The 21,849-nt window shown below is 40.2% G+C and overlaps 1 protein-coding gene across 1 annotated transcript in view; it reads left to right on the top strand.

Moving 5' to 3' along the window:
• LOC106801185 (neurexin-3-like) overlaps positions 1–21,849 on the top strand; it is a 439,076-nt gene that overhangs the window by 372,765 nt on the left and 44,462 nt on the right. The window contains exon 6 of the mRNA XM_087447773.1: positions 1,527–1,688. Within this exon, the coding sequence (XP_087303899.1) occupies positions 1,527–1,688 (162 nt within the window). The remainder of the gene's footprint in view (positions 1–1,526; positions 1,689–21,849) is intronic.

Raw genomic sequence — 21,849 nt, 5'->3', positions numbered from 1 at the left:
GCAACTTCCAAGTTACAGACTAGGGACGACAGGATATCTATCGAGGATTTTCTTCTCTCCGTGACTTCCTATCCCTCACTCTTCTTCCTTTCTTTTCCCTCCTCCCCACTCCTAATCCCTTTTTTCTTTCCCTTTTGAGTGGCCACGGCTGCCACAGGTGATCTGGGGAGGAAAGTACTCTACTTCCTAGATTCTTCCTTTCCTTTCTATCACCTTTCTCCCCACCGTGGCCAAAGGGAGCTCCGCCAATTGTGTTCTCCATACAAACTCTGCATGGCATGTTCCTGTCTCGTGGATTTCCCCATTGGCATCGGAATTTGTTCCCTCATTTTCCTCCTCATTACTAACAACTTGCCAATCATCAACCCAATTCCACTTTCTTCTCTCTCTCTTTTTTTTTTGTATCCACTCTTCTTCATTGTCCTCTCATCCTTCATATATTTGGGGGTTGGGTTTGGACTTTTTCTTTTCTTTTTTTTAGTGAGGGAGGTGGCAGGCAGGGGAAAGACGACCCTTTAGTGTTGAGTGGGTTTTTTGTTTTACTTCCATCTTGTTTTTCAGTTTGTTCAGTGCATGTAAGTGTGAAGTGGATTTTGATTCTTTCTCTTGGTTCCATTTCCGTTGGTCCTCACCCTTTCCCACTGCCTTACCTTTTTCTTCTGCCTTCTCTCTTGGCTCCAGATAATTTTTGCATGGGTGTGTCTGGGTATGGTGTGTGCACGCTTTGAGGCCCCATCTTTTCTCACTGCCTTCTGCTCTTTTCATGGATGTTTGGTGTATGGGTGCTATTTCCTCCCTGTGGGCATTATTATTATTTTGGTTATTATGCCTCATCATTCCTTTCTTTTTGTTAGCATTGCCTTTTTGGTTTGGGTCATTTCTTCTCTCGGTGGTGGTGATGGCAGTGAAGGGAGGGCAGGGGTTGGTGTCCCGGGGTAGTCCATAGCATGTATCATCCATGACACATCAAAATCAAGACCATTCTCCTTCCCTCCCTGAATGCATGTTTTGTCAGTGTGGTGTGAGTCCAAAAAGAAACAAACAAAAAAGAAAAGAAAAAGAAAAGAAAAAAGGAAAAAACCACCAGCAACCAAAGACCAACCCCTAACAAACCCCGTCATCAATGTCTCCTTTGCTGTTTTTCACTACCACCATAAATAACAATCATGACAAAAAATAAATGATCATTTTACCAATGAACTGAGACAAGAGATGTTGTCTGAGGATAGTTCCATTTTCTAGCCTGACTGAATAAAGAGTGCGATGGGTAGAGCAAGTTGCTCAGTTTGGCAAGTCCAACAAACTCTCCCAGGAGTCTGCAGGGGAATGCTGGAGGCTTGGACCACAGGAAAGGCAGACCAGAAAATGGAACTTGGCTGCACATACCAAAATAAAACCAAATTAGAAAGAATACCTCACCAAAATCATAATGAAAGTGACACCACAGGTAGGGGAAGCCACTGGATTTTGATAGGACTGTAAGGTCATTGTTGGGATTTTTTTTTGTCCCTGTGTCCCGCCACCAGGTGACAATCTCTGTGGATGGCATCCTTACTACGACGGGCTACACTCAGGAGGACTACACCATGCTGGGCTCAGATGACTTCTTCTACGTGGGAGGAAGCCCAAGTACCGCTGACTTGCCAGGCTCACCCGTCAGCAACAACTTCATGGGCTGCCTTAAAGAGGTAAAGTTCGCACACTCCATTTAATACACCGACTGTCTAAGAACAAATGAAATTTCCAGTTCCATGACTGGATTTGTCCTCTGATCTATTCTATGAGGCCGCAGGTTGTAGCAGAAAAGACTTTGGACTTGGAAGTAGAATCCCAGGTTTTAGTCCCAGCTTAAACTGGTTGCATGGGCTTGGGTTTGCCATTTAAGTGCTCTGTGGTTCTGTTTCCTCATCTAACTAACGGGGAACCTTATCCCATAGGTAGCTGCACTTTATAAATTAAAGGAAATAACACAGATGAAAGGACTTTGAAATCACAAGGAATTAGTCACGTGTAAAGTTGGATTTTGTACTTTTGACTTGGCAAGTGGGGAAGCTCTAGCTAAAAGTGGCTCAATTCATGGTTCTGTGTCTTGTCTAAAACATAACATATATATTATTTTACCTTTGCCATGCTTGGTGTTCCCAAAGGTCTCATTATTTGAGATGAAGGAAAATTCTTAGAATGTAACATTAAGGCCCAGAAGACTGGTTTTTCCTTTCTTTTTTTTCTCCTGAAAGCTAGCAACTGTGAGAAAGCAGTGGGGCTTTGCCATTACTCATTTATTACTATTGTAGCTGATGTGCTGAGACCTCTGTCTGAGAGCAAAGGAGCTTCACTCAAGTGTAAGTTTAATCTCTAAGGTCAATCATTGAGGCAAAAAGAATCAGACTTGATTTGGTAGAATTCTTTAGAACACTGTGTCATCAGAGTGGTATACTGCACATTTTTGTTTAATCTAAGCTAAGCTTGATTGCCTACGATATCTATATCATTTCCCTGGGGAAATTCCCTGAGAAGCTAACAGTATTCTTTCTTGTAGATAAAGATCTCATGTGACATGTTTATGAGCCTCCTCTCAAAGCACATGTTTTATTCTTATTATAGTTATGTAAAATTTGTTGAACATCCGTTATATGTAAGATGGCATTGTACATGCATTCATTCACACCATGCAACTGTGAGCCATGTCAAGATGGGATTTGCGTCTGTTGTACCTGACATCTAGTAGGTACATAATAAATATTTATTGAATGGACAAATTTATCACATAATCATTGGGTACCTTTTTTGTGCTGTAACTAAACTCTTGGCTCTTTACAAGCTATAGTCTCCATGCTCGAAGACTTTATAATTTAGGAACGGAGATGAGATCTCTAAGTGAACAATTACACCTCAGGACACAACATGTTCAGTGCCACAGATTAAATGCTCTAATTGAGTAGAGGAAACAGATAGATTTAAAGTGGGAGTCAGCTTTGGAGAAGAATTGATATTTGAGCTGGGCCTTGCTGCAATAAACTATGTGTGAATTGAGAGGAAGGGATAGGAAGGAGACATGACAAAAGAGGGAAAAATCCAATTACAGCTTTGTATTGTTCTTGGTCTGAAGGACAAATTACAGAAGAAAACCCAAAGAATGTTTTCCTTTCTCTGCTGGACATTGCCCGGGCTTCTGGTGGCTACAGGGACTCCATTGGTCATTCTTTACGGAATTGCGGTAGGCATAGAGCACCTCTTCCCTGGGATTTACTCCCATTTGGATAAAATAAAGGTATATACTACTCAGTGTCTAATGAACCCTGAAAGACTCTTAAACACTGTTAAATCACCCTGTATTGGAATTGCACTCTCATCAGAAATAGATAGGAACATTCTGTTACCACGTGTGGCTCAGGCATAAATGAGGCATTGATTGCTGTGGAAAGCTCATCCATTTTTGCAGTGAAACAGCCCTGAGCATGCAGTTTCTCCGGAATATCATCTGGGGGTGGCCTGTAGGACCAGTCTGCCTGTGTACACAGTTATATTGAATCATCTCTCAATTATGTATTTTGAGTCAAAGAAGCAACTCCCCAACCTATCAATGGGGAAGGATGCCCCTGAATATTTTGAAACAAGCCTCATAAAAACATGAAGATCTCTCTAATGACTTTATCCATGCAGAGCCTAAAATAAATAAAATCTACACACACGTGCACATGCACACACGCAGACAGCTTTAAAAGTCAGTGAAAAGTGGCACTTAATAGCTTAAAAATTAAAGGCTGTTCTGAAAAACAGTGTCAATAACAGAAATAACAGTAACTTAGCCAGCAGCATAAATTTGCATTTAAATCCAGATCAAGTTAGAGAAAAGAAAGTCCAAAACACTGGGGGAAATGTTAGGCAAAATTACAACTTTATTAACTTTTGCCCTCATCTCTCCTTTACATATGTAGTATTATAGTCTCTCTAAGGGACATGGTAGGCTTTCTCATTTGTCTGAGTGTTTTACACAGATAACTTTGAGTCTAATGTAGTCCTGGCACATTCTTTCTTTCCTTTTAATCATTACAGTTCACTTTTCTGTGGGCAGGTCTGGGAAATTCTTCTCTAGTTCTTGGTATTTCTCTTTGACAATTGAGTAAACAGCAAAAGCTTCCAGCTGTGTTGAGATTTCACTCCTTGATAAACCCCATTTACCCACTTTAACTATTTACCCTTAGAATAGTCTCCAGTTATTTTCCAATTTCTTCTTCCCTTCTATATCTCTTTCTTCCGTCTTCTCTTGCCATTTGTGGCTCTAAGTCGCCTTAAGCTGAACTGGGTGCTTTTGTGTGTTATTTTCTTCAAAATGGGGACATAGTAAAGGGACTATGGAGTTTCTGTTCCAGATCATTGAAACTTTGTGTGTGGCACAAAATAGGTTTTATCTTTGGAACTACAGTTACTTCGCACCTGAAAGTTAAGTTCTGGCTCCACTGTTGAGCCAACGCAATTGTGGATTTCACCTGTGTGCACACCTCCTGACTTGATACTATTGTAAAAGCCCAACAAAAAGTGTCCAAGTTGCATCAGACTATTGGGGTTCTCCAAAGGCCCTAGTTATCAATACAAGATTTGTGTCCACGTAAACATCACAAAGTCAGCATCTTATTCCTCATCATGTTTTCAGGTTTTCATGTGTCTGTCTTATTTTTGTTCTTATTGTGTCTCCAGCTCATAGAATGGGTTTTGGCGCCTAGTGGGATCTCAATAAATATTTGCTGAGTGAGATCACATGTTTGTAAATTAATAAATAGCTTTTAGATAAATGCTCTTAGGCATTATTGACCATGTGACTTTCTTGGACTCAGTAAAGAACATCTTGACATGGCAATAGTTGAAGCTTTTAGGAACCCCCCAGCTATCTGATATGAGAGAAGTATTACATAAAAAGGCTCAGCAAGGCTAAGAGAAATGGGTTGGAACCTGCTCTGGGAAGAATGGGATTGAAAAGGCTTTGAGGGAGGTGTCCTAGTGTAATGAAAAGAATACTGGGTTTAAAATCAGAAAACCTGGCTGGGAATACCAGCTTTATGACTGGCTATATGGCCTAGAATAAGCCATGGATCTTGTTTGGGTCTCAGTTTCCTAACCCATAACATAGATATAACAGGTCTCTGTTGTGTTCTTCATAAAGGGAAATGAAATAATGTACATGAAAGTGAAACCATACAGAAATATACAATGCTGTTTTGCTATAATAATTATTATTAAGGATTATGTAATGCATCTTATAAACAGTTTATGCATATAAACATAAGGATAAATGAATATGCATTAGCTCGTGCATATCTCTATACTTCCCATATAAGCAAATCACTGTCTAGAGGGAAAGAAACGACTTTATTCTGAGGTTTGCCCTACTTAAATTCTCTCATCTTTGCTGAAGTAGGGATAACTTGTCCCACCTACCCTCAGTCATTACCTAGTTTGTTGCCTTCAGACATTTGTTTATTTGGCAACTGTCAATCATCCTTTGTTAAAATGTGAGCTTCATAAGGACAAAGGCCTCATCTGTTCAGGTGTTTCTCCAGCACCTAGATGAGTCCCTGGCATAAAATAATGCACTCAATATGTATGTCTCGAATAAATAAATAAATGAATGAGCTAACTTCATGGAGCTCTCATATCTGGTGGAATTTAGATCAACAGATATATACTGAAAACCTACAGTATGCCAAGGACTGTGCTAAGATACAAAGATGGATCAGACACAGTTCCTGCCTTAGAGGACCTCACAGTTAGTGGGGGAGACAGACACAGAAATATAATTTCAATAAAACGCAGTTAATGCACAAAAAGAGGCATTCAACAGGTGCAATGGGGCTGCTGAGGAGAAGGACTTAACATATCCTGGGGTTCAGGAAAACTCTGTGGAGGAGATAATACCTAGGGTGAGGCTTGAAGATGAATAGATGCGAACAGGGAAGAATGAAGGGAGAGGTGCTCCAGGACGATGGGGCAGCAAGAACAAAGGCATGGAGACAGGGCACGTCATGGTGTCTGGGTGGGGAATTTACGGTTTGCTAATTTCAAGGCACAAAATATAAGATTAGGAGTTTTGAAAATGCGGCTGCAAAGTTAGGTGGGGACCAGATCATAGAGAGATTTATTTCACGCTACACCCGTGGACTTTAGGTAATGGGGAGCCATTGAAAGAACTTAAGTAGTAGAATGACATGGTCAGGTTGGCGTCTTGTTCATCAGGTTTTAAATTCCTTGAGAACTGAAGTTAGTCCATCTACTCTTTCCACTTGGTGTACATTTTTGTCTCGGGAAGTTGAAGAGCAGGGTCAGGAAGGCCTGGTCCATTGGTTTAAGCACTGGGCCAGGAGAGTGCCTCTCTGAACCTTAAAATTTCTGTAGAAAAGCACTTCCTTCTGACTCCCATTTCAGTTCCCAGCGATTCTCTCTGTCAGGACATACATTTCTCCTTTCCTCTGTCCTCGGTGTTACTGAACTATTATTGTTGGATGAAACACAAGGTAGTAGAAGAAAGCCAAGTCAAGACTGAGTTGCGTGAATAATGTCTCTGTCACCAGCGCCAGAGAACATACTCAAGCCCATAGCAATATCCTCCTATGTGTTGGGGTCTTCCATGTTGTTTGATCTGGTTCTTTCTACACCGTCCCCTTTTCTCCTCAATCTGTTACTTCTCCCCTGGTATGTTGGTTCTCCATTTGGCTCTCCGTTTGCCCATGGAGAAGCTCAAAAGAAAAGCTGCTGAGACTTCCAGGACGCATTGTTCTATCTCACCTCCCTTTTCTCATGGCATCTCTAACGGGGAGGAAGGAAAAGCAGGAGAACTGGGGAGTGGAACACATATTTAAAGGAAAAAGGATTGGGTAGAAGCTCGTTGTGCACATTACATTCCACATCCCTTTGTGATTATTAGCCATTTAAAACCGAATGGGATTTTGCAGCCAGAGATAGTCTCTGAACAGATGATTAATGGTTTAATCTGCAATAACTTTACATTTTATAGAACCCTGATAGGAGTCCACATCTGGTGAGCCAAGCTATTTAAGGCTGTGTTAATTCTGTTAATTGCTATACGTTTATTTGAATTGCTGGCACCTGCGGGCTTTGGGATAATGTGTTTGTTGTTGCCTTTTTTTTTTAATATACTCATTTTATTTTGCCCCGTCTCACTGTCTTTTGCGGCTGTCTCTTATGCTATCACACTTTGTCTTCTGGTTTTTCTTTGTCTTGTCCTCTTGCTTCTTCACTTACGATACTTTTTTTCTTTTCTTCCTGTTTTCATTTTCCCTACCCTTTTACTTCCCAAGCTCTTGTTTTGGTATACTTCTTGATTTTTCAGGTGGTAATAAATGCTGTGTACATAATCAGGTAAACTTAGGCCATGGCTTTGGGCCTAAACATTCCCTTTTTCCCAGCATTGAACATACTGTGTGGTCCCAGAGTAAGCAAAGATCAAGTGAAGGTTTCAGAGTCAGCATGAAAGATGAGAAGAGGGTTGGCTTTAGCAGCACAAGTTCAGGGTTTGAATCTGCCTAGACTTATTCATTACCAGCTGCAAGACATATAGCAAGTCACTTCACTGCTCTTAGTCTCAGTTTTTTTCATCAGATAATAATACTGACTTCAAACATTTTTATGTTGGGAGCAGATGGGATAAAAAAATGGAGGTGCTTTATAAACGATAAAGCTTTATCGTTTATAAAGGACCATGCAAATGGTGATGTTATTATTTATGAAACCAAATTGGTCATATCTGGTCAAGGAGCCACTTATTGCTCCTTGCTGTTTCTACAGTTAAAAAACTGCAGAAGTTAGGGGAGTCCAGTGTAGTTTAATAAAAAGAACAACTGGATTGGAACCTGGCCACCAGATCCAGTTCTGATGCCAATTAGAAAACCTTACGACCTCTTTGGACGTCCATGTCTTGATCTGTAAAATGAGGAAAGTGGTCATTCCCAAACCAAGTGCACACTACTGTTGATGACTTCTAGTGTAGAAATACAAGTTATTGCTTATCAAATTTTGGATAGGAAGGTAGGATATATTTCCCTACTCTTTGGAAGATATGCAGGAACCCACTCTGTAGGCTTGGAGGAAAAATGCCTTGACAGAATGGAAGAACCAATACAAAAAGGAGACCAAGAGGGACAAGAATCCAACAAGATAGAAAGAAGTGGAGACATGGATCAGAGGCTGGGAAATGGAAGAATGTGGCAGAAGAAGAAAAGGAAGAAGAGAAACTACCTCTCAGGAGCTGGCTATGGGGTTGATCATAAGAAATTGCCATTTTTGTGGGTAAAAGAGAAAGGTCAACTATTGTCAATATCATGCGATTCAATTTAAGAATGAAATTTTTGTAAAGAGGATAAACTGGATCTTCTGGAAAAGAACTTACCTTCTGGATTATAAGGAACTGAAATGGGCGGGAGAGAGAATGGCACTCTGTGTCACAGAGGAAGAGGAAACAAAACCCTGAGCGCTGGGGTTGTGTGATGAATATGAAGTTCATTTCACAGAGGGAACAAGATGCGAGCATGTAGCCCAGGATGGCTCTAAGAAAGTGGTATGTTCCGAATAGTATCAGGAGGGCTGAATCCTCCAGGATTTTAGTATTGCAGTGTTATGACAAGCAGAAAGAGGTTCTTCACTTAATGCTGGAATAAATATAGTAAGTAATGTTTTGCTGCTTATAGTTGATGAGTTGTTGATGGAGAAGTAGATATGGTGAACATTTTTTTTTTTTTAGAGATCTAATATCCCTTTCCTCTTCTTTTGATGAATTTTTCTTGATTTTTATTTCCCTTCATTTTCAGTCCAGTGACTCGGTGGCACTGACTCTACTCCTGGCTCCCTTGGTGAGCATGTGAACTCTAAGTCAATCAGGGACTTCCATTCCCTTGGCCATGGTTACTTTGTTCATAGGTGGGCACCTAACCCAATGAGGATCAGTGACATACAGGCTCAGAACTGTTGTTTATGTGTCATAAGGAGGCAATTCTCCTTCCTGTGGGCTAGAACTGAGAATGGTATAAAACTGAGCTTCTGGCCACTATTTTGACACCACATAGAGACCAAAAATGAAGCCAGAATGGAGAAAAGCAGAGCCAAAGATGGGGAGAAACTAGGTACTGGGCACATTTTTAAGGCTCTGGATCAAACTTTCTTCAAACTAGACTACCCCTGGATTTCCAGCCATGACTGAATAAATTTCTTCTTTTGACTAAACCAGCATGAGCTGGATTTTCTGTCATTTGCAGCAGAGAACCTTAAGTGATGTGAAAGAATTCCTTATGCTCCTATTTTACCCCTGTCTTCTCTGACAAGAAAATAGGTCTTCGGACAGGAAAAAATAGACAAAGATAGGAAATTGAATACCAGAGCCTGTTAGAAAGCACCCAATTGCACTCCATTAATTCAAATTTTTTGACTTGGGTGAATAATATGCCAGGATACAGAAAGGATTTGCAAATAAGATTTTTGAAATCCAGTTGGTGGTTTTTGAGAAATGGTAGAGAGGGTTGCTGAGAAATGGTAAAGACTAAAGATGGAAAAAGTATAGATAATTCAAGCTATGGACTTATGAGCTTCGCTGAAGTCTGGGAAAGATTCTGGAGTGCATTATTTGTATAAGTTTTGAGCCCACAGAAGAGAAAAGAGTGATCAACAGAACCACAATCATTCAGTAACAACAAGCCATATCACATCAACCAAATTCACATATCCATTCAATATTGTTACTATAATTATAATTCAGGAAAGTACCATGGACCTAGCATAGTTAAATATCAGCAAGATATTTGGCAGTACATTTTGTGATATCCTCATCAACAGGAGGGGGAAAAAGGGATTGGATGTCAGAGCTATTCAGTGAAGAAGTAACTGTTTAAACATACCAATGGATCCTGATGAATGAATCTATTTTGATGTATATGGAAATTTCAAGTGGATGTCACAATGCTTCATCTTACTCAACATCTGTATTAGAGAGGTGGGGGAAGGTAAGAGAGCATGTTCATCAACTTTGTGAAGGGCAGGGAGCTTGGAATGAGATAAAATATGTGCCTACATGATCTGAGGCTGAATTAATAGAGGTATGATGTATAAAGCAAAGGAGATGACAGTTCTATAGTGTAATTTATTGACTAAGAGAGCAGACTCTGGAGCTAGAGTTCTTGGCTGCAAAGCCCAGCTCTACTCACACTAGCTATGTGATGCTAGGCAAGTTACTTAACCCTCTCTGTACCTCATTTTGCTTATTTATTAAATGGGGAGTATAATTATACCTACTTCATGGGATTGTTGTGCATGTTACCTGAGATAATAAATGTAAAACCCTTAGACCAATGCTTGGTATATAGAAAATACTTGGTAAATTGTATTCATCATCATCATCAATATCATCATATCACTATGTGATAATGTGATTACTGGGGGTGTTTCTATTCAATTCTGGTTGATAAGCTTTCAAAAGGTTAGCTGACTGATAGATTAGAACATGTTTAGAGCTGAACTATGAAAAAGATGAAGGGACTCAGGATGCTGACATAATAAGAATTGGTTGACGGATCCAAGGACATTTAACGTGAGGAAGAAAAGATGCCTGAGCCCAAGGGTTGAGAGTTGTCTTCACACATGAAGGACTGTCCTGTGAAAGTGGGATTAAACGTGCTTCATATATCCTCAGGAAGAGGAACTAAGGCAAATGAGTGGAAGCTGGGTACTTAATATAAGGAAGGCATTTCAATGAGAGCTGTCCATAGCTGCCTTCAAAGTAATACATTCTCTGTCACTCAAGGCATCCAAGCAGAGTCTGGGCAATCACCTTGCTGAGGTTGTCGAGAGGATTATAGCATCAAATGAGTAGACAGTCTTGATTTTCTCGTTTCCTTCCAAACATAAGATCTTGTAGCTATCCAATGAATGAGCCTTCTGAAAAGAAAGAATGAAACTCAATGATTAGACCAGGTTCATTGAAGACTTTCCTGATTAATCTCCAAATCAGTTGACTCTACATGTCCCACTGAGACTCATAGGTTGCCCTTGTGGTAGGATTCTAGGTCCCCAGCCACTACCATCATCTATTCGTCACTTATAATTATTTCCCTTTCCTCAGACCTTCACTGGCACCATCTCCAAAACCGTTATAACCACAGCAATTGTAATCATAATAGCAACAATAAAGGCTAGCAAATATTGAGCACTTAACAATACGAATGCATGCAAAGCATGTGTCTACATGGCTAAGTGCTTTGCACGTATTCCCTAATTTAATTCTCACAACAAATTTATGAGGTGGATTGTCTTATCATTACTAATTTGAATTTAAAGATAGTATCCTGCCCAGCATCACACAGTTAACAGGAGTTGGAGTTGAGATGTAAATACTGCCGACATCTTGACTCCTGTTCCCCTCTCCATCAACCCAGTCAAAAGACTTGATGGAGAAGAAAAGGTAATAAGCTCTTCAGGAAAAGGTTGGTGATTCTGTGGTTAAACCCACTCTGTGGAATGGTCTCTCACTACCATTTAGAGGCTCCACTTCGTAGGAGGGGTCATTTAATCAAGCAAAAATGTCCTGCTGGGAGACTGGATACCATTACCTATTTCTTTCACCTTGCCATTGATTGTTCTGAGAGGAAGGCAGTTTTTGCTTGATTTTCCACTTTGACTGAGCAAATTGATATTGCTCAACCTGTTAATGGAAGAATGATTTTCGTTATGGGACCTGAGTAGGAAGTAGCTCCTCTTGGTATGCCAAGCAGTGGAATACCTTTGTCTTGAGATGTGCAGCGTGTCTTTACTTTTCTTCTAGCCCAATATCCCCTGTGAAGTTGGAATTATTTGCCTCCAATGCCCTCAGAAAGCCAGAATGAGGAGCAGCTACTTTTTAGGCTTATTATGAATTTTCAGTCTGATTCTGGGAGTCTCTCATTTAGCTTGCAATTTTTTTTTTCTTTTCAGGATAAATTCAGTGGAACTCATTGCTTTCTAAAAATGTCACTTATTTACAGTAAATGTAATCTACCACAACATTCCCACTGAGACAAAATCTCTTGTGTCTTCAAATGCCTCAAAGGAGACAAAAAAAACTAGTCCTTGTACACATATACCTACAGGGATGAAGTAATCATTGAGCTAATTAATTAGCTAATGTTTTTTAAAATTGCTTTGCAAATGCAGAAGTGACTGTTCCATTAGTGTTATGGTGCTATTGCAACCTTGTCTTCTGTCCCCCATGTGGACAGAGTGCCACAACTAGTTTCTGCATAGATTTCAAGAGAGACGGAGGGACATATTTTTCACTTCACAGATCAGTAAAGATGTGGCATAGGGCAGGGACATTGCACACCAATTATCAACCAATAAAATTCTCCTCCTTCCCTCTCCCTCAGTCTCGCCCTCACCAGCCAGTATTAGCAGATGGTCTATCTCATACTTCATGGAGAAAATAGAAACTATTTAGCTTAGGCTTGCTAAACTTCCTCCTTCCACTTTTAGGTTTACCTTCAAAGATACTTATTGATACTTTTTTTTCTCCTGACTTACAGGATGAGCTCTCTTCCTCCTTTCTGGGTGTAACTATTATTCTCTTTTGCCTCTTTTGAGACGTAGCCCCTTTAGGGAGACCTTCTCTTTTCAGTTATCTTAGATCTTCTCTTTACCTCTTTTCTATTTCTTCAGTTAGACACATGCTTGAGATCATTTCCTTGATCTTGTCTCCTGCTGAATTTACACCTTAGCTCATTCTTTGCTTTCAATGAAAAGCTTCTTGGGGGAGTTGTATAAACTTCCCGTCCTGTCTACCTCATTGGTTACTCCATACACTCTACAGTTGCATGACAAACTCTGAGGGGGCATACCATCCTCAGCGCTTTAGTAGAATTGTTTTCCTGTTTTACTTTGCTTAAGTTAGGAGCACTTTATTATATGCTCTCGCAGCCCTCAGTTTTTAACTCCATTACATTATAATTGCAATTAGAGTCCTTACCACATTGTGTTTTAATGATGTGTGTTCATATGTTTCGCCAATAGATGAGCTGCTAGAAGGCAGGGACTAGGATTTCTATAGATTGAATACTTCCTTTAGACTTAAACACAGGTCCTGGCACATGGATATATGGAAAATATTCTTTAATATATTAATAAATATTTGTGAATCAGTAATAGAATTATTGCTCTAAATTTCTGCTTATATCCATTTTCTCCATAGCACATCACTTATTCACGTATTCATGAGTGCAGTAAATATTCATGAAGTGTCTACTCTAAGATCTGTTCTAAGTGTTAGAGTATGTGGTGACTGAGACCATATATAAGCACCCTGAATCTATGTAATTCACATTATAGTTGAAGGAGACCAATAGTAACTGCATAAACAACTAAGATACTTTAAAATAATGATAAGTGGCATGAAGGAAGTAAAAGTGAATAATGGAATAGAGAGTGACAGGGAAGTTGGGTCTGACTGAGTGGTCATGGAAGGACTCTCTGAGGAGGTGATAATTAAGCTGGGACCTAAGACGAAAGAAAGAGTCAGCCACGCAAAGATCTGGGAGAGGGCATTCCACTCAGAGGAAGCAGCAAGGATGAAAGGGACTCCAAACAAGGGAAAGCTTGGCATGTTCAAGAAATGGCAAGGACACCGTTATGGCTGTGGCTCAGTGAGAGAGGAAGCGAGAGGAACAAATGTCTGTGATTATACATCCTGCTTTTCCAAAAAGGCCCAAGCTAAGCAATATCAATGTATCATGCTTATCTCCACCTCAGGGTCTGTGTTGGCCTGTTTATCTCCTATCTAGATTGACTTTCTCTCTCTCTTTATCCTAGAGGACAAGGTGTCCCTCCATGTTTATAAGCTCACCTGTTCACCTGGGCTCAGCATCTCCCCCTCTCCTGTCAACTCCTAGAGTCTACTCTTTAGTTACCCTCACTCTCTCTTGCATCTTTGATCCTGCCTCTCTATTTGTTTCTTCTTTGCAGGCTACAAACATGTTCTAGTCCACTTTATCCTTACATAAAATACTTCCCTTCACCTGTACTTTCTTAAACTCACGAAGAGAAAGAATGTTTCTTTCCCAGAGATGGTAGGAAAGGAGGCAAAACACAAAATGGTTTTGAGGTTTGAGAAAGGAATAATGAGAAAACTCACGTAGGATGACCTATGTCTTGTCTAGAAGAGAGATAGGACAATGTGCTAATTGTGTGAAGAATGGAGTCATGGTTATATATAATCCAGTAGGTTTCTGGCAGCTGGCACTACTGTCGTCACCCATTCACTCAAGTTGGAAACCTCAGAGTGAGCTTTGATCTTTCCTTCTCCCTCCTCTTCCTCTTTGTCCTCATCTAGTCAGTCACAAAATCCTATTGACAATTCCTTTGTTATATTTCTCATTCATTTCTCTCCTTTCTGGACCCTCTCCCTCTGTCCCGCATCTTGCCTGTTGTGGTATCATAATGAGTCTTCCCACCTCCATTCTCTCTGCCCTTCTCAATATTCTGCATTCTGCCCCACCTTGCTTTTTGTGCTATTCTTCAGAAGTATCCAGTGCCCACAAAAGCGTGTCTTCTTCAGCCTCCCACTCATGGCCTTCTGTAGTTTGGCTTCAACTTTGTCACCACTTCTTCATACTTTCTCTCTATATTTAACCAGAGTGGCTATTTCATCTTATTCTAAATATATGTTTTGAGTTCTTGCCTCTGAAATGTCTTTATTTGGGCCTCCTAGCCAAGGATTTCACCGTTTCTCTCTGCTGTCTGACTCTTACCCATTCTTCCAGGACTCATCTCATGGTTACCTGCTTGACTGATCACCCCAGTCAACGGTGGCCTTTTTCACTTTTGAATTCCAAGCACATTTATATGGTGTAGTGTGCGTGAGCTCAGACTTTGGAGGCAGACTTCCAGGTTTAAAGTTTCATTCTGCAACTTACTATCTATATGCCCTTGGGCAAGTTAGTTAGCTTCCCTGCAACTCAATTTCTTTCTCTATAAGATGGGTCTCTTAATAGTACTTACCTCATAGAATTTTTATGAGGATCAAATGAGATGATGCAATACCAGCACATGGTAAATGCTCAATAAATATTAGCTATTATTGTCATTTATATGGTCCTTTAAATCCCCTGCATTTGTTTGTTAGCTTTTCTGGCAACCATATCATCTCTTTGAGGCAGGGAGAGGTTTTTTGTAGTTTCAGCAATGCTGTAAATACCACAAGCTTATTAAAGAGAGTGGAAAATAATTTGTATCCCTTGAATCAATTTCTTGATCAACTATAAGGAAGTTGCTGTTTCTCCATGCTATCGATTGACCCCAAATGAAATGATCTCATCTGCAAAATGAAAATAATTTCTTCTTTATAGACAGTAAAAAAAATCTTATTTGTGGGTAAATGAAATGTGTGTGCTTATATGAAATGTGAATGAAGTGATTTCATATTTTTTAATTTCTTGTTAATCAAATGGAGTTATGATGGAGTTTATCTTCCTTAGCATACTTTTCTTCATAGATATTATTAATGTAACAGTTCTGATAGATGTTTAAAATGATAAAGGAAACAAAACTTAGTTATAATAGCCGGTATTAGCTTGATGATTACTAATGTCTCTTTCAAGTCGAAGAGTCTTATAAATTTTAAATTGCTTTGAAATGTCTTACAGTCCCCCAATTACCTTTAAATGACTGATTTAATAAGCTTCTCTTATGTTCCAGGCGTGATGTTTAGAATACAAAGTGAACTGGGCACAGTTCCTTCCCTAGAAGATCTTATAGGTCAGGGGTTGGCAACTTTTTCTGTAAAGGATCAGGTTAGTGGTTCTCAACTGGGGACAGTTTTGACCCCAGGGAATGTTTGGCAATGTATGGAGACATTTTTGGTTGTTAAAACTGGAGTGAGGGGGTGGATGGGGTAGAGGAAAGGGGTAGTGAAGTGATGGGGTAGGAGTGCTACTGGCATTTAATGGGTAGAGGCCAAGGCTGTTGCTATACATCCTACAATGCGTAAGACAGCCCCTTTACGATAAAGAATTATCCAGCTCCAAATCTCAGTAGTGCCGAGGTTGAGAAACTCTGGACCAGATAGTAAATAGTAAATATAGAGTAAAGATATGGTTTTTGGGGCCAAAGGTTCTCTATCACAACTACCAAACTCTGCTTTTGTATCATGAAAGCAGCTGTAGGTAATATGTAAACCAATGGGTGTGTCTGTGTTCCAATAAAACTGTATTTACATAAGCAGGAAGTATGTTGGATTTGGCCCCAGGGCTATAGTTTGCTGACCCCTGCTCTTGTTGAAATGGCAAACAAAACCAGATAATTACAATAGATTAAGCTATATGATCAACGTTTTCACACATTTACAGTGAAGCCCAAAATATGGGCACTTAGCCTGATCTGAGATATTAGAGATGGTTTCTTAAAGGAGAAAGAACACGAACAGCATCTTTTTTTAAGAGGGAGAAGTTAGGCAAAAGGAGCAATTCCAGGGAAAGCGAGTAGCATCAGCAAAGACATAAAAATGTAAAATAGCATGGTGAGCATGGGAAACTGATACTAAGGACAAAGGAAGTAGAAGTGGTGGTGATAGAGGCGGTGGTAATAGTAATAGCAGCTAACATTTAGTGAGTGCTTACTGTATGCCATCTAAGTATTTCACATGTGCTAACTCATTTCATAGAAACAGAGCTTGGTGTGGTCTGGGTGACGCGAGATAAGGTTGGAGATGTGTGTGTATGCACCTAAACTAGGACTTTGTTCTACAATTGGGTAAAACTAGGAATGAGAAGAGCAGCGAGGAAGTAGTTAGTAAGCCTTATCAACTTGATTCCACATTGGCGGTAAGGGCAGAGAGCGGTCCTAAGTGTCTGGCTTGAGTGACATTAATGGAATATAAAGAGACTGGCGGAGAGGCAGGTTTAATGGGGAAAATGCTAAGCTTTGTTTTGAATGTGTTGTGTTGGAGATGTTGGTGTTATCTGGAGCTCAGGGTCAAGTTCAGATAGCTGGAGCTGTGTAACTGTAACTAGAATATAAGGAATATAGTTAAATTAATTAGAATTGATGAAATCAGATAAGAAAGCATATCAAATGGAAGAAGAATGGATTTGAAAAAATGAGTCCTGAGAGTCACTAGTTTTTAAGAGAAGAGTAGATTTAAAAGGAAAAGTTAGAGAGGGAGAAGGAGAGTCAGAGAAGGTGGTGTCATGGAAGCCAAACAAGTAGAGAGTTTCTGGTTGGGTGGAGTAGTCAGCAGGGCTCAGTGCCAACTCAGAGGGGACCAGTAATTTGAGAACTGAAGTGCTATTGTAATTCAGAATGTGGAGGTCATGGGTAATTTTGTTTTGCTTTTGAATCAGAGAGACTTTATAATTTTGAAATTTAGAGACAAAAAAGCCAGTAGAAGTAGAGAAGCTAAATATCTAACAAACATAAATGTTGAAACAACATCCTGGGGGATAATTCCAAACTTGTCTTATGTATTCATCAAATAAAGTACATGCAAGAAATATTACTAAGAAATATTTTGTAGGCTTATTTTGAGTTGCTGTAAGTTTTTTAAAAATGCGTTTCTTGGGCCGGCCCAGTGGCATAGTGGTTAAGTTCGCATGCTCCGCTTTGGCAGCCTGGGGTTCCCAGGTTTGGATCCCGGGCTTGGACCTATGCACCGTTCATCAAGCCATGCTGTGGCAGATGTCCCACATATAAAATAGAGGAAGATGGGCACAGATGTTAGCTCAGGGCCAATCTCCTACAGCAAAAAAAAAAAAAAAAAAAAGAAAAAAAAGGAGGATTGACAACAGATGTTAGCTCAGGGCTAATCTTTTTCACTAAAAAAAAATGCATTTCTTTATGTAATCTTTCAGTAATTCATATTGTGCATTTATATTCTCCTTCCTCCTAATTGATTAGCTCTATCATTAGTTTACTCAAGTTGTGGAGTTGAGGGGCTCAACGTCTCTTTGTTATAATAAAATTTAAAAGCCACCATTGTAGAACAGTAAAATTTGTGGATATTTTTATGTGATTAGGAAATGGGAGAGAAACCTCATAGGTTTGAAACTTTAAGACACTAAAGAATATCTAGAAGACAAAGTTAGTTGTGTTAAGTTCAATTTAGGTCATTCATTGAATGCCATGCATTTTTATTAACAGTGATATGACAGGTTTTTTGCTCTCAAACAGCTTGCTATCTTATCTATTTTGTATGTTTATTGCACAAAGGATTTACAGCAACTATGAATATAGTTGATGAGAAAAAAGATTTACATACACAAAGCAATTGAAGAATCTAATCATGAAGAAATGTAACAAAATGCTATCATCACATGGCAGAATCAGTGGTACCAGCAATGTGTATTAAAGACTTTCAGGAATGGAGAGTCTAGCATGTACTGGAATATTGGGAGCATCTCCATCTGCCAGCTCTGCCTATATGGTGTTCTTCTCTAGAGAGAATTCAGCTAAATTACTTTTAACAGAAAAACAGATGCAAATGGTGAGGAACCAAGGGATGATCCAAGGCATCAGAATACTGTTTGCTCCTTGAGGACAGATGGTGTCTTATTTATCTTTGTATCCTTCCTGGCCAAGGTACCAGGGCTACCATTTATTAATGGTACACAGTCAATGCTGAATTGATTACACTTGACAATTGGATTAGTGCAGCTGAGGCAGGTTGGACCACGTGCTTTGCGGTTGCTCTCCAAACAGTGCACTAATGACAGAGCATCAAGGTCCAAGAGAAAGTGAGTTGTGAGAACTCCACCTATGGAGGACTGGGAGGGCAAATATCCTCATAAGAGAAGAGAAGATTAGTTGTTGATGCACTATCAATGGGAATTGGCCACAGCCACTGGGCTCCTCCCTCCGTTATAGCAGTACTGACTCATGAAACATACTTCCCCTGTGAATGAATGACCCAACTCTGGCTTAAGATGGACAAACAAGCAAAAAAGAAGTAGTGAAAGCTTCCACCATAGCAGTTTTTTAGGCAAGAATTTAAGGTTTTTTAAGATAAAGCTTATATGAAAAAAATAAAGTGAAATCCACAACACTGATTCTCACCTCTAAGGGTTTATCACGCTGGTGGTTTCATGAAAATAGCACTGAGAATGACTGCTCTGTGACTTTTGCTAGTTTTTAGTCCCTATAGGCAAAAAAGCATTTCTGAAAGAGATTTGAAAATTGTGGATTCTGATAACACGGCTAGTTGTCAAGTTTTTCTCTAATGAATAGCTTATCAGTAAATATGCTCAGTGGTTAATTACCACATTAGGGCTTATTGGCATAAAGTGCTGTAGAATGCACATTATCCTTATGCAAATTTGGATTTACTGCAGGTTAAATCCTGTGACCTGAAATCTAAGTCACCTGTCATAAATTAACAGACATATGTACTAGCCCTGCTGGGATTGGCAGTGACAAAGGACCCCAGGAGTAGGGTGAATGAATCAAGCCTGGGTGGGTGGGACTGACTCTTTGGAATGCTTCACAAAGGCTGCTAGAGCTAATTGTACTGCAGAGGCTGTTTAGTGTTTTTGTTTTGCTTTGATTTTGTTTCACCTTACAGGGAAGCCAGGCTGTCCAAGCAATGGTTCTAGCCACTGTTGATGCCAAGGGGTGTCATCTACCAGGTGGCATGGGGCATTTGGAGGTTTTAGGATTCAGGTAGAACTGTATTTTGGTTCCAAGAGACCTGTCAAGTTAGGGATGTGGATGCTAAGATAAAGATTCAGATTCTCAGATGTCTTCGTCAGCGTCAGCTCAGGCTGCTATAAAAAATACCACAGACTGGATGGCTTAAACAACAGACACTTATTTCTCATAGTTCTGGAGGCTGGGAAATCCAAGATCAAGGTACTTGCAGATTTGATCTCTGGTGAGGACCCTCTTCCTGGTTTGTAGATGACTGTCTTCTTGCCGTGACCGCACATGGTGGAGAGAATGATCGTCTTTGTTGTGTCTCTTCTTATAAGGGCACTAATCCCGTCATGAGGGCTCCACCATCAAGACCTAAATACCTTCCAAAGGCCCCACCTCCTAATACCATCACACTGGGGATGAAGGCTTCAACATATGAATTTTAGGGGAGCACAAACATTCAGTTCATAGCACCAGTGGAGGCATGGGACTCAAAAAGGGAAGGCCAATCTAAGCAGACTAGGGTTCATAGTTGTTTTAGGTATTTCAAAGTGTATGGAACACAGGTAGCATCCTCAAGAGAAGGCAAGCCTATAGTAGGCCTATGTGACAGAGCAGAAATGAGTGTCACACAGTGGCCACGTGGGATAGCTCAGGAATGCTCCCGGGGTTTGCAGACCTAATCCCACACTCTTACCAGAAACTGGGGTAGTGGTGAACTGGGCCTCCTTTCCCTGTCAGGACTGACTCAGGAATGAAGGGGCCTTAGGGCATCTGGGTCTGTCAGATTATACTCTGTAGACTTGAGGTTAAAGCAAGGCAGGAGCTGATCTGACATACTCAAAGCCTCATTCAAATCTATTTGCTTATAAAAGGAGGTTGGTGTTTGGTGTTTAGGGACTTCTAATACATTTGTAGGCACCAATTGATTTTTCTGCAAAGAATAGGGGAACTTTCTGAAGCCCTGGAGCCCTGGCTAATGTACCCTACTCCTAGCACATTGAAATCTATAATTAAGAATGAGAGACTCTCAGCGTCTCAAGGATAGGAAAATCATTACTTCAGTTGTCTCTTCAAATGAATCATTAGTGCTCATATAGGAAAATAGAGTCTTTCATGCCTAGGGCATGTGTCCAGGTAATTTTGATGGGGATCAACATTTCTTCAACTGTGAGTGTTTATGTGGCTGGGGCAAAATACGTTGTGGTTTCCATGTTGATCCATTAGCAGTGAGTGTGGTGGGTGAAAGTTCTTTAATTGTTCCCCAGGGTAAAAAACAGCCTGGTATTTATAGACTATCAGAGGAAAGGGGGTTGGGAGACAGGTGACTTGTCAGCTTTACACCAGTGACTTCTCTGTCTTCCAGGTCACATTCAAATGTTTTACTTGAATCAGGAAAAAAGTAGTCCTTTCTGTCCCATCCTAAATTCAGTGTCTTGGTTGGAAGTATCCATAGAAAGCATCCTTCATTCTTCATAATTTCTTGTTACAAAAGAGGAGCAAGGCTTTCTCTATTTAAGGACATCACAAACTGTTTTAGATGTAAGATGTAGTCCAAGAATTACCAAGGCAAAGAAGGAACATGGAGGTAGCTGTGTGTTCTCCACGCAGCAAGCGTTCGGTGTAAGATGGTGGGCAATTAGAGTGGCAGCCACTCAACAAAGCACCACAAGGAGGCACAAGGAGGTGGTACTATGGGCAGAGGAAGCCCTTAATCGTTGTATAGAATGTATCAGACTAAATGCAGCTTTGAAGCTCTCTCTACTCTCATTGTCCTGTGAACTGACTTAAGGCCTAGATGAGAGGCAGAATTGAGAGGGCTTCTTTTGCTTGAACTTCACCTTCTTGACCACTTAGCCTTCTAAGCATTGGAGGCAGGAGAGATCTTCCAAGTGAGAATCAGCCCAGGGTCATCTTATAGCAAGAAAAGTGTGGGAGAGAATAAATAAAGAGACAAGAGGAATCTAAAGTTATCATACAAAGAAAGACCCAAGAGATGGTTCCCCTGAGAGCCCATTATATCGAAATGAGTCAAAGGAAGAAAGACCCAAGAAGAAAGCCATGTGCAGAGATCCAGGAGAGTTAGTGGTCTAGTTTACTTCCATTTATTAAATCTTTGTCTCTCTAAAAGCTTTCAGCCCTTCTAGGGTAGCTCCATTGGATCGTTGATGAGTTAATTTCACCCTAGAGGATAGGGTGAGAGCA

Source organism: Ceratotherium simum, chromosome 24 (assembly GCF_057802395.1).
Source record: "Ceratotherium simum simum isolate JZ-2026a chromosome 24, ASM5780239v1, whole genome shotgun sequence".
NCBI lineage: Eukaryota > Metazoa > Chordata > Mammalia > Perissodactyla > Rhinocerotidae > Ceratotherium > Ceratotherium simum.
The sequence above is the reverse complement of the archived record's forward strand: the minus strand, read 5'-3'. Positions and strand labels throughout refer to the sequence as shown.